The 12,192-nt window shown below is 37.0% G+C and overlaps 1 protein-coding gene across 8 annotated transcripts in view; it reads right to left on the minus strand.

Moving 5' to 3' along the window:
* The window catches only part of LOC123244250, a 74,139-nt gene that overhangs the window by 15,421 nt on the left and 46,526 nt on the right, over positions 1 to 12,192 (minus strand). For 4 of the 8 annotated variants that reach the window (XM_044672604.1, XM_044672606.1, XM_044672603.1 and 1 more), the window contains exons 3-11: positions 11,569 to 11,604; positions 10,943 to 10,991; positions 10,771 to 10,837; positions 9,799 to 9,849; positions 9,615 to 9,642; positions 5,098 to 5,128; positions 4,344 to 4,401; positions 3,817 to 3,847; positions 2,130 to 2,166 (exon numbers count right to left, since the gene is read on the minus strand). In XM_044672604.1, coding sequence (XP_044528539.1) covers positions 2,130 to 2,166; positions 3,817 to 3,847; positions 4,344 to 4,401; positions 5,098 to 5,128; positions 9,615 to 9,642; positions 9,799 to 9,849; positions 10,771 to 10,837; positions 10,943 to 10,991; positions 11,569 to 11,604 — 388 coding nt within the window. Of the gene's footprint in view, positions 1 to 2,129; positions 2,167 to 3,816; positions 3,848 to 4,343; positions 4,402 to 5,097; positions 5,129 to 9,614; positions 9,643 to 9,798; positions 9,850 to 10,770; positions 10,838 to 10,942; positions 10,992 to 11,568; positions 11,605 to 11,807; positions 11,995 to 12,192 lie in introns of those variants that run through there. The other 4 variants (XM_044672609.1, XM_044672608.1, XM_044672607.1 and 1 more) reach the window with 4 other exon arrangements.

Here is a 12,192-nt window from a genome sequence, read left to right on the forward strand (position 1 = left end):
CCACCCTGTGCCAATCTTTACAAAAAAGATGGCACCTTCCTTGCCAAGACTGACTCTTCTGTTGAGCCCCCAATCACCAGCCCCCTTCTCTGGTTTTTCGTCTCTCCTGTTTTGTTGGATCTTCCCCCATGCCCACAACAGATGTCCAGATACTCCATCCTATTTTCCCCTCATCATCTTACTTCTTTTTCCCTTTTCCAGCCAAACTCATAGAAAAAGCTACTACACCCATTATCTTTCCTTCATTTCCTGAAACATGCCACTAACCTAACTAATACGGCTCCCTGATGGGTTAGCAATGACTCTCCAATGACACTGTGCCTGGACCCATAACGAGCACTTAATAAAATGCTGGTTCCTTTCCTTCCTTTGGCTCTGATCCTTCTTGACTTCTCTGTGGCATCTGGCACTGTTGGATACTCCTCTCTGGTGTTGTATCTTCATGACATGATTCTTTTTATATTGCTCTTATCTGGCTATTCTGCCTCAATCTGTTTTCCTTTATCAAGATCAATGTCCAACCCCCTAAATGGGGGTATTCTCCAAGGCTCTGTTCTTGGCCCTCTTCTCTAGGTGACCTTATTTCCCATAGGGTCAATTATTTCCTCTTGGCCAATGACACTTAGATGTACATCATTAGCCCTCTTTTCTCTCCAGAGCTTCAGTTCTACTAGCCACCCGGCTGCTCCGGGCATCTCAAATTCAGCATTTTCAAAACAGAACTTAGTGTCTGTCCTAAAAAAAACTTTCCCTCTCCCTAACTTCTTTCTTAAGCATATCATCCTTCAAAATCATCCTCAACTCCTTCCTTACTCTCATATGACTCTCCCTCCTCCTCAAACCATATTCAATCAGTTTCTAAGTTGTTAAATCTTGTTGACTGTTCCTATCACTTCTTTCCTGAACTATTGCAATAACTCTGCTTCAAATCTCTCCCTCCTCCAGTCACTTTCCCACACAGGTGCAGGTCTTGACTAGGTTACTTCCCTGCTCAAGAAATTCCAGTGGTTCCCTATTGCATCTAGGAGTAAATATAAATTTCTCTGACATTTAAAATCTTTCACAATATAACTCTGATTTAGCTTTCCAGGCCTATTACACATTTCTCTCTTTAATATGAGTTATCTTCCAGTCACCCACTTGCTGTACCTTGAACCAATGGGCCATTCTCCATCAATATGCCTTTGGCCAGGCTACTCTGTCCTCATCTTTGCCTCTTAGAATCCTAACTTCTATTAAGACTCAACTCTAGTGCCTCTTCCTAAAAGAGGTTCTTAACTCTTTTGGTGTCATGGCAATCTGGTGAAATCTACAGATGCCTTCTCAGAATAATATTTTAAACGCATAAAATAAGAAACATAAGATATACTACAAAAGAAATTAATTATACTTAAACATAGTTACCTAAACATTAAAAACAAGTTCAGAGACCCCAGGTTAAGAACCACTCTAAAGGAAACCTGCAATGATTCTTCTAGCTGCTAGGTCCTACTCCAATTACTCTGTAAAGGTTTTATATTTACTAATAGGCTTTCTTCTAGGCAGTCTTCTTTCTCCACTTTTAATCTCCAGAGCCTACCCAGTACCTAGGATCTGTGCTTGGGAACTGGGCATGCAGAGGTAAAAACAAACAATCCCTGCCCTCAAGGAGCTTATAATACATAGCCATCTTCAGGATCTGACAGCCTTTATTGTTCTACTAACTTCTCAGCACTTTACTTAAGCACTTTAATAAGTGACATTAAAATACATTATTTAAAAATAAATTTGAGAGAATATGCTTCCATACTATTAACTGAATGTACTCCTCTACACAATGATGGCCTCCCTTAAGTGAACTTTGTTTCAAGAGACAACATAAAAATATAGCATGTCATATAATAAATTTATAAAGTGTTTTTCAAACTTTACAATATGTAAATGGAAGCTATTATTATTAAGCAGTTAGATAACTTTTTATGATCATAAAATACTAGAAACTGAAAAAAACACCTGTTAATAGTCCTAACCAAAACATTTTTATCATTTGCTTCATTACAAAAGAGAAACGTTATATTATAAATCCCTTTTATCATAGATGACTTTAAATTAAAAAAAAATTTTTTAATTAGGAATTTTCTAGGACTTACCCTACATTGTTTGCCTGTTCCCTTGGTATATTATTATCTAAAATGGTAAAAATTATTTCACTGTTATTATGTATATATTTAACATAGAAAGCATTCAGAAAACTTTACTTCAACACAAAAAAAATCTTCCAAATATTTATAGTCTTAAATGTAATAATGCATTTGGATTGTACTTCCTTTTCCCACTTCTGCCCCATGGTTTCCCTGGTTTCCTCTAATTTCAGCTCAAATCCCAACTTCTTAAGTAACCAGTTCCTAGCCTCCCCAGCTGCTAGTTCCTTCCTCCTCTGAGATTACCTCCCTTCTATTATTGATATGTTGTTGCCCCTATCAGAAAGTTATTTTCTCAATGGCAGAATCTGGTTTTGCCTTTTTCTGTATCGTCAGCACTTAGCACAATGCGTGTCAAATGCTTGTTGAACAGGAAATAAATGTTACAAAATTTTTAAGTCCTGAAGAAGAAACATGAGAAAATACTCCCCTCACCTGCAACACTCCTTTATAGAGGTAGGAGGTTAATAGGTATGGAACAATTCATATATATTTTCAGATTTTTTTCCCCAATGTATTGTTCATTTTAAAAATTTTTTATTATTTTTCACAATTACACATAATAACAAATTTCCATTTAAGTTTTTCAAAGTTATATGATCCAAATTGTCTCTCTTCCTCCTCTCCTCCCTCTCAGAGCTGGCGAGCAATTCAATCTAGGTTATACGTGTATTATTCATTTTTGGTGATTCTTGTCCTTCTTCCTCTTTTTTCTTAAAAAAAAAATTTTCTTTCTCCATCTATCTATTGTTAGCCTTTCTGGGAAGGGGGAGAGGAGGAAGACCACAGAGAGAAATTTAGGTGAGATTAAAGACAAAAGATATCAATACAATTTATTTTCTTTAAACAAATACCAGCTAATTGACTAATTTTAACTGAAGTGTTTATGAATATAGACATTCTAATCTGTTACTATTTTAGAATACTGTATTTAAGCAGGGAACTAAAGTAGCAAATAGCCTAGAACATAATTGGTCTTCTTTATAGTAGTACTTAATAGATGACATTTTATATGGCATTAACCTAAACTTTAGAAATTAGAGGTTTGTATTAATTCCCATAGGAGCTCATCTATTTTGTTTTTTGTATTTACTAGCTCCCCCAAAAAAGAATTTTATAAACAAACAATTGACAAGAAAGTCAGACAAGGTTGAGTGAGATACTTTAAAATATTCAGTTATATAAAAATACTTTCTATGCACAATTTGTATATACTTTTACTCAATCTTATTAAATCACTTCTCTATGGTCCTTTACTTGAGAGAAACATTTGCTATAAGCCAAGTCTGAGAAACAGATGCCATTTATTTTAAAACATGCTATAATTTAGATTTTTCATAATATATCTTTCTCCCAGTAGTCCAAATTAATGACAATTCAGTAAAAAATGTCTGAAAACATTAAAACTGTCTGGGAGAAGACAGTGTTAAAGCTAGGAAGAAATCTCTGGAATTTCACAGCTCTTTACTAGAATATAGGTCAAGATGTTTCTACAATAGGACTGGCTAATAATATAAAAAGGTTTCTTGTTCTAATTTACAGTAAATAAATGAATCATAATAAAATGATTCAGAGAACCACTTATAATTAAAAAGATATGTTAAGTCCACTTTTTCAATCATTAAAAGAAACTCACGCTCATCATTAAGAAGCTCTGTGTCTTGATACTAAAAGGGAAAACATTACATTTTAATATGTAATAATACTGTGTCAATTTTCCATCACAATGCTTTATACATGTAAATTTATCAAACTTCACTATGCCACTGTAAGAGATGGAAGTATTACTTCAGTTTTTAATAATGGGGGGCTGGGGGAGAACCCACCCAGGATTCCTATAACCTAAGATTAGAACATAGCACCAAAAGATATCTGGCCTAGTTCTGAAGAGGGTTATTAGCAGGCACTTAGAGCTCTATGAGCCTGGTTTGGAGAGGGGGGAAAGAAAAGGGGATTTGGGAGGTTAAGGGCAGGGTGAAAGAAATGGATAAAAGATTAAACCAAAAAGGGTCGAGGGAACATGCCAAAGGATAGTAGTATGAAAGGAACGCAAAACAGACAAGCTTCTCTCACTTTCTCCCTCCCCGGATTTAATCTTCATTTTGCTAACACATGTGACTAAGGCATTTAAAAAAAAGGGGGGACTAACTGATCATAACTTACCCAAAAATTGGTGACATTTAAGTAATTTGATATCTCACTAGACAGCCTCTCAATCTCACTGTGGATGGAAATGAAAATATAACATAATAGACACTTCATCTTAATGTAATATTTAATGTACTCCGAGTTATGTTATTTTGAATAATTGATCTTATTTGTGATAGCATTTTTTCTTTTATACCAGTTTGGCCTATCTACAAAAATCATAGAACCAAAACCTCTAAAGGAGGAGAGCTTGGAGGAAATGCTGTCCACGTCTCTCATTTTAGAGATGAGGAAAATGAGACTCAGAATGGTATGGTTAAAATGACTTGTCCATGGTCCCATGGTTAGTATGTGTTGGAGCCAGGATTCAAAACCGAACCTTCCACACTCATTCTTAGGACAATGTTTTAGAGTAGTATTTCTAGACAGCTACTCAGTCATTTTAGAGAATATTAACACTAGGCTGGGCATATCTATTATTTTTATTGGGGGTTGGGGATTGGGAAGGGAACGTTTGAGAGTTCTGAGTCCTACCAAGTCTAAAACCCATCAGGAGTCCCTACTAAATTTGGCAGCATGGAGCCACCAGGTTGCCAAAGGAGGAGTGAACCAACACAGATTGGAAAAGGTCAAAAAGCTCTCCCAGGCAGAGTAGTGGTGTGACCAGCCAAGGAGTGGTTGCTGCCATGTCCAGCTCAAGAGAAAATCAATCTCAAAAAAAAAAAAATCCAACACAGAAGGAAACAAATGAACGTGAGGCAATACTTACTTTTCATATTCTTCTTTCTTTAATGCCCAATCTAGATAGAAAAGATTAACATTCACTAACTTGCTTATAAAAATCCAGTGCAAACAGAGTCAGAGTATGTTATGTAGAGCATATACTATATATATATATATACATACATACACACACACACACACACACACACACACATACGGGAGCTCGACAAAAACGGAATTAATCAATAAATCAGTTAAAGAGGAAGTACAGGGAAGAGATAAAGAAGATGATCAAAGAGTCTATACCAATGATGAAGCTTTTTTCCCTCTGTAGTCGATGTGACAGAGCAAAAACAAAACAAAAACCATCCCCCCCCCCAGCTTTGTGCTTGTATCCAAATCAAATCTAAAAGGCAGACTCCAGAAGAAGCATCCTCTGCCCCTGCTTCATGCTCAACTACTTGAAAATTGGATTTCATAATGCAAGGAGTGCAACAGGAGAGAGATTAGGAGTGGAGGCCAGAGCCATACATTCTTATCTAAAATGGAGAGACATAATGTTAGATAATCCATATCTTGTACAGAGAGATCAGTAGAGCCGGACTAAAGAGTTCAAAGAAGGGAGTAAGGTATAGAGAGACTGGAAAGAGATAAGGTTCAGAATATAAAGATATTTAAATGTTCAAACCTGGCCTCAGATACTTCCTAGCTGTATGACCCTGATCTTACTTACTCCTGATCCTTACTGCTCTTCTGTCATAGATTTGATACTAAGTCAGATGAGTTTAAAAAAAAAATAGAGAGCCAGTGGAAGGGGTAGGGAGTGGGGGGTTGTTTGTGTGACATGTTCAGGTGCTCACTTTAGGAAAAGCTATTTGGTATAAACTGGAGATGATCAACAGAGAGGAAGTCCTAATGTTAAGAGGAATCGGGAAAGGATTAGAGAAGAAGATAGAGATTATAGTTGGAACTTGAAACCAGGATATGGAAATGAAGGGAAGACTTTTTTTTTTTTTTAACCCTTACCTTCTGTTTTAGAATCAATACTGTCTGGGTATTAGTCCCAAGGCAGAAGAGTAGTAAGGCAGTAGAGGTTAAGTGACTTGCCCAGGGTCACAGAACTGGGAAGAGTCTGAGGCTGGATTTAAACCCAAGACCTCCCATCTCTAGGTTTGGTTCTCAATCAACTGAGCTACCTAGTTGCCTCTAAGTTTTTTATTGTATATGTGATAAATGTCCATCATGACATGGGAAATATGGAAATATATATTTCATGAAAGTACTAGCATAACCAAATCAGACTATTTACCACCTTAGAAAGGGAGGTACAGAGTTAAAAGAGAATCTGAATCAAAAAATATCAGAAAACAATTGTTAAAAATTGTTTCTACATGTTAATTGAAAAAATTTTAATTAAAAAAATAATAAAAGCAATAGTCCAGGTGGAAGTGTCAAAGGAGAGAAAGGTTGTTACACAAGAGATTTTACAAAGATAAAATTGATGGGACTTGGCAACAGACTGAATGTAGTGGTGAAATTTGGACAACACCTAATTCACAAATCTGGGAACTGTTGTGAGGAGGATTACTTAGTTATTATTTAGGAGACCTAACAGGAAGGGCTAGAAAATTCCAAATGGAATTCAGAAGCAGGAAGTGTGCCTCTCTGTCTGGGACGGACTCCATGGTGGTTGGGACAAGTTGTAACTGACCCTGGGAGACCTCAGAGGAAGTGGAGTTTGCACCCAGATTTCTTGAGATCCTGAAGGAAGACTGTCATCTATCTACTTGTGGGAGATTTTGGTAGAGACTATTAATCCCAACCTGAGTTGCAGGTTAACTTGGCCTGGGTTAGCTCCAAGAATCTACCCACCTGAAAGAGCACACCTAGTGATCCTAGAGGAGCTGCAACATCTCTGGAGTGTGTCAGGACTCTGCTGTGAGGATTCCCACTTCAGTCCTGCTGTTCTCTGGGCCCTGCCTTGCTTTAGGTCTCAGTTCAGTGTAGATAAGTCCCTCCCCTGACCCTGTGGTTTGCCCTTAGTCTGGAAGTGTAGAAACCCCTATTCCCATCCTTTACCAGAGAGTTCCCTTAATTAAATTTGTTACAAACTCTTGTCATTTGCTGGCTAGTTTCCACAGGCCTTTGTCTAGATGGTGCAGGGTGACAGTTAGGCCTAACTGTACTACAGTACCTAGGAGGAAAGTGATACCCTCAATAATATAAGAAAAGGAGAGGACATGAGGGAGAGCAGTCATTTCAGTTGTGGAGATATTGAGTTTAAGATGTCTACAATATATCTAGTGGGAAAGTAAAGAGTGGTCGTTGAAAATTTGGGTGATCATAAAGATGGTGGTACCCTGAAAAGGAAAAGGGAACTTTAGAAGTTTAGCTCAGAAAGGGCGATAGCTTGAGGGAATAGTTGGGTCTCATGAGATTTTTAAGAACTAGAGACAGGTATATCTGTAGGCAGCAGGGAGGAAAGCATTAGATAGGTAAAGATTAAGACAGAGAAGTCTATAAAGGGGGATGATATCTAGGGCCACAAGACTCGATTCATCAAAGTGGGGTAAATGGTGGGGACAGGACAGGTTTGTGAAATGAGGAGGAAAGAAGAGAGCTCTCAGTAAAAGAATCTTTCTTTTTTTAATGGCAAAGTATAAGGATAAGATCATTATATGAGAGGGTACGGTCATGTTGGCAAACCTATAGCACATGTGCCGGAGGAGGATGCTTTCTTCCCACCCCCACCCCCACCCCCCCATGCTCCTGAAGACATTTCTCCCATGACCTGCCCCTCTGCCCAGCAGCCAATGGGACCTCTTCCTCCTGGAAAAGGCAGCGGCTCACATGCAGGATAAGGGTTGCAGGTCTGGCATTCAGTCTCTAAAATGTTTGCCATCACTGGGGTAGGGGATAAAAAGTCCTACTGAAAGCTTAAGAAGCGGCAGTTAGCAAGGAAAATAGAGCTCCTGGGTTCAATGTGATCTTAGACACTTCCTAGTTGTGTGACCCTGGGCCAGTCACTTAATACCAAATGGCTAGCCCTTATCTTTCATCTGCATTGGAACCAATACTTAGAATTAGTTCTAAGACAGACGTTAAGGGTTTAAAAAAAAAAAGAGAAAGGGGATTGTCTGAAGCAGAGATGAAAGGTGATTCATTGCAGGCATGAAAATTGACCAGTTCCAAAAGGTATGGAGATGGGAAATTAAGTTTGAGGAGGACAAAGATGGACAGTTTGGTTAGAGGGTAGTTTTACTTAAAACTTCCCTTTGAATACTCTACAATTTGACCAAATTAGTCTCCTCTTGGTTGCTCACACTTGATTTCCTATCTCCAAGCTTTGATGTCAACTCCCATGCCTGAAACACATTGCCCTTTCATCTCTGCCACACAGAATCTCTCTTTTCCCTTCAAGACATAGCTTTGGTACCACTTTGCACACAAAGCCTTCCCTGATCCCAAATGCTAGTCTCCTTCCTAATTTTGCATCTAATCTCATATTTATTTTGTATTTAATTTATATATGTTATATATGCGTGCATATATATATATGCACATATATATTCTATATGTCTCTCCTGAAAGAATTCAGTTTCTTAAAAGTAGAGAATTGTTTAATTTTTTGGTCTTTGCAGCTACTTGTTTAGTACTTATTAGATATTTAATAAATGCTTGACTTATTTGACTGACTTCACTAAATGGTATAATTTCTAATGCTAAGACCTACCTATGTAAGTGTCTCTCAATCAGTAAATTCTTCCACTAAACTATATGTAGATACCATCAATAAATAAATTATATAGGGTGCAACTAATAGATAGAAATAATGGATAGAGGGCCAGGCCTGGAATCAGGAGGATCTGGATTTAAGTCTGGCCTCAGATACTTCCTAGCTATGTGACCCTGGGCAAGTCACTTACCCCAGCTGCTTCTCTCTTACCATTCTTCTGTCTTAGAATCCACATGGATTCTAAGACAGAACATAAGAGTTTCTGGGGAAAAAAGAGAAATGTGACAAAGTCTTCCTGTTTCTTATTATAGCAAATTAGCTTTCAAAAATCACTTTGGAATACAATCTTCTAGGACACATTTATCTTTTTAAAAATGCACATAATTCAAAAATTAAGCAAAGAAAGTACTTTCCATTAATCTCAAAAAATTACAGTATAAATTGATATAAAATGAACATAGTGAATAAAGAGATATTTTGTAATTATACTGAAAGTAGTCACCTTTCGATAGTTCCTATTGATAGAAACCATAAGTGGCATGAAATTCATAGCTCTGAAAGATTTAGTAATTAATTTATATTAATTTGTATTCAAATTATTTTTCTAGAGCTGCTGAAAAGGAACAAAACTGCCTGGCTTACATTTTACTTCTGTTCTACTCATGTACTAGTTGGTCCTTTAAGGAAAGATTAAAGCAGAAATAAAAAGAAAGGAGTGGGGAGAATCCATAAAATATATATAGTTAATCAATATACTTCAGTAGCCAAGAATTGCCAGTATTGTCTAATTCCAATAAGAAACATATAGCTCATTTCAGATTACATACCCTTTGTCTTATATCGAAGTCTCGAGTTCTAAGGGAAAGAAAGATGATTTTGAATAAATATAAAATAGGCAATACTGTTTTTTAAAAACATAATGGAAAAAATGAAAAAATTTCAAGTAATCATGTTCTAACTTATTAACACATGCTATTTACAAGTCTAAAGAAAATATATGAATATAAATACCGCATTTTTTAATTTCCTGTTTTCTGTCCTTAAAGCATCAATTTCCTGGACCTAGTAAAAGAAGTTTTTTTCTGATAACTATATTGGAATTTTATTGATGTAATGATACATAAACATGAGTGAACACTTTGCAACTGTTTAGGAGTATTGCCTAAAGTACACCAAAATTTAGTTATAATTTTACTTATTGATTTTGGTTGAAAAGAAACTATCAAATGGAGAACCAGGCCTGGAGATGGAAGGTCCTGGGTTCATATCTGGCTTTAGATAGTTCTAGCTGTGCTCCCCTAGGCAAGTCACTTATCCCCAATTGCCTAGTCCTTAATGCTCTTCTGCCATGGGACTGATACTTAGCATTGATTCTAAGCCAGAAAATAAGGTTTAAAAAAAGAAAAAAATGAATCAAGTCCAAAGGCAAGATAAGGTATCATATCTGCAACTAAAACAAGTAACCCTGAGTTTATTTTGAATGAATAGCAAGTCATAAATGACCTGTTTGTTTCAGTTTCCACAACTGTAAAATGGGGATAATAATAGCACCTACCTGCTAGGGTTACTGAGAAGCTCAAATGAGATATTTGTAAAAAGCACTTAGCACAGGACCTGGCTGACATATAGTAAGCATGATATACTTATTCCCTTCCTTTTTCCTTACCCCTACTCCAATTTTATCATTAATTTCAGTCCTCTTTGCAAAGATGTTGATATTTTTTAAATTCCTAATAAAAATATTTTTAAATTAATTTTACATTTCCTTCAGAAAAAGAATGTGCTGACAAAGGGCCATGATAACCATTCTCTGAATTTGTAGTAACTATTTCTAGTTTCCATTAGAACATTTAAGGTATATATACTAGTATGCCTATATCATGTAAAAATTGAGGTCAATGATCATTCCATGGAAAATTGCAAGACATGGAAAACAGGCATTTTTCCTACCCCCACAAATCTATACAAGACACTATTACTTACAGACTGGCTGCTATCTAAAAAAGTACAAATTTCATGAACAAGTCTCTTTCTCTGCTCCTTGTTCTTTCTAAAAATGAAAAAAATCAGGATAATCTTATATATTATATTAGAGAATAAATTTCAGGGAAAAAATCTAGCACTAGAGGTTGGGAGGTAGTTAGTCTTAACTTACAAGATTTGCAGGCGTGTTTCATTTTTCATCAGCACAGGTTCACTGTTTTCTATAATACATGGATATTTTATGTTAAATACATTTTAATATACTATGAGCAGACCTTTCCCAAATAATTTTAGTTTAATACTGTCATTTAAACATTTCAATAAGGATTTTTTTAAATCTCCAAAGATATTTTAAAAAACAAAATTGTGTTTTTTGTTAGACAAGGAAGAAAACTGATGATACTAATAATTCTGTACACACTGAGTTCTTCCAATTCTGTGGTATTCTGATTTCCCTAAAAGTATGTTCTTCACGGTTTAATTGATGGTATTAAAAGGTTCAGTGGAAGAATTTACAATCTGAACAGTCTTAAATACAATAAAGTCTTATAAAATAAATAATGGAATTTCCTTAAGTTAACATTAACTACATCTGCCATCGTGTTGGTATGTTCAAGTTTTCGCTTGACAGATTTCATACAAGTGTTTATGGATTTTTTTATATCCCAAAATACTACATATAAAACCACTTAATAAATTGCACGTGAACGACTACAATATACATGAGGGGAAATACTTTTTGCCAATGTTTGACTTCACATCTCATCTTAAATAAATTTGGCAAGGACAAACATTTACCCTCTTTTTCAAGAAATGGCATGGTGAAGAGGAGACCTGGAGGTACAAACACAGAAATGCATACATTTAGCCTCTGGGCACTAGAAGATTTGTTTCCATTGCAAAGTTTCCCTGTTAATAAATAATTCAAAATATGTGAGATTTCCCCCGCCGTACTAGGAGCAAAAAAAAAAAAAAAAAAAAAAAAAAAATCCCTTCTCGCCCTCCCGGAATGCAGAGTACCACCACCCATTTCGGACCCGATAAACTCCCTTTCCTTCCAGCGCATACGGGACGTAGGTTCCTCCAGTATCCCCTCAGCCCGACTGCCGTTGGGAGCGCAGGGTACGGAATTCAAATCCTAACTGGTCTTTGCATCCGGGGCGAAGGCAGCGCGTGGCTCCCCTCCGCCCAAAGCGCCCTCGCGGGCTCGCGCGCCCCTCCCACACCGACCCTCAGAGGGTCTCAGTCGGCCAGTCAGGCAACTACAATCCCTGCCCCCAAATCCCGCGCGCACGCTCCACCTCCGAACTCCAGTCTGGGAGCCGGGGATTGACTCAGGACCGCCCCCAGTAGAGAAACTCGAGCCCGAGTCCCGCCCCCGAATCCTCTAGTTAGGCATCCCAGCCCCGATCCCAGTTCGCC

Source organism: Gracilinanus agilis, chromosome 4 (genome assembly GCF_016433145.1).
Source record: "Gracilinanus agilis isolate LMUSP501 chromosome 4, AgileGrace, whole genome shotgun sequence".
Classification (NCBI taxonomy): domain Eukaryota; kingdom Metazoa; phylum Chordata; class Mammalia; order Didelphimorphia; family Didelphidae; genus Gracilinanus; species Gracilinanus agilis.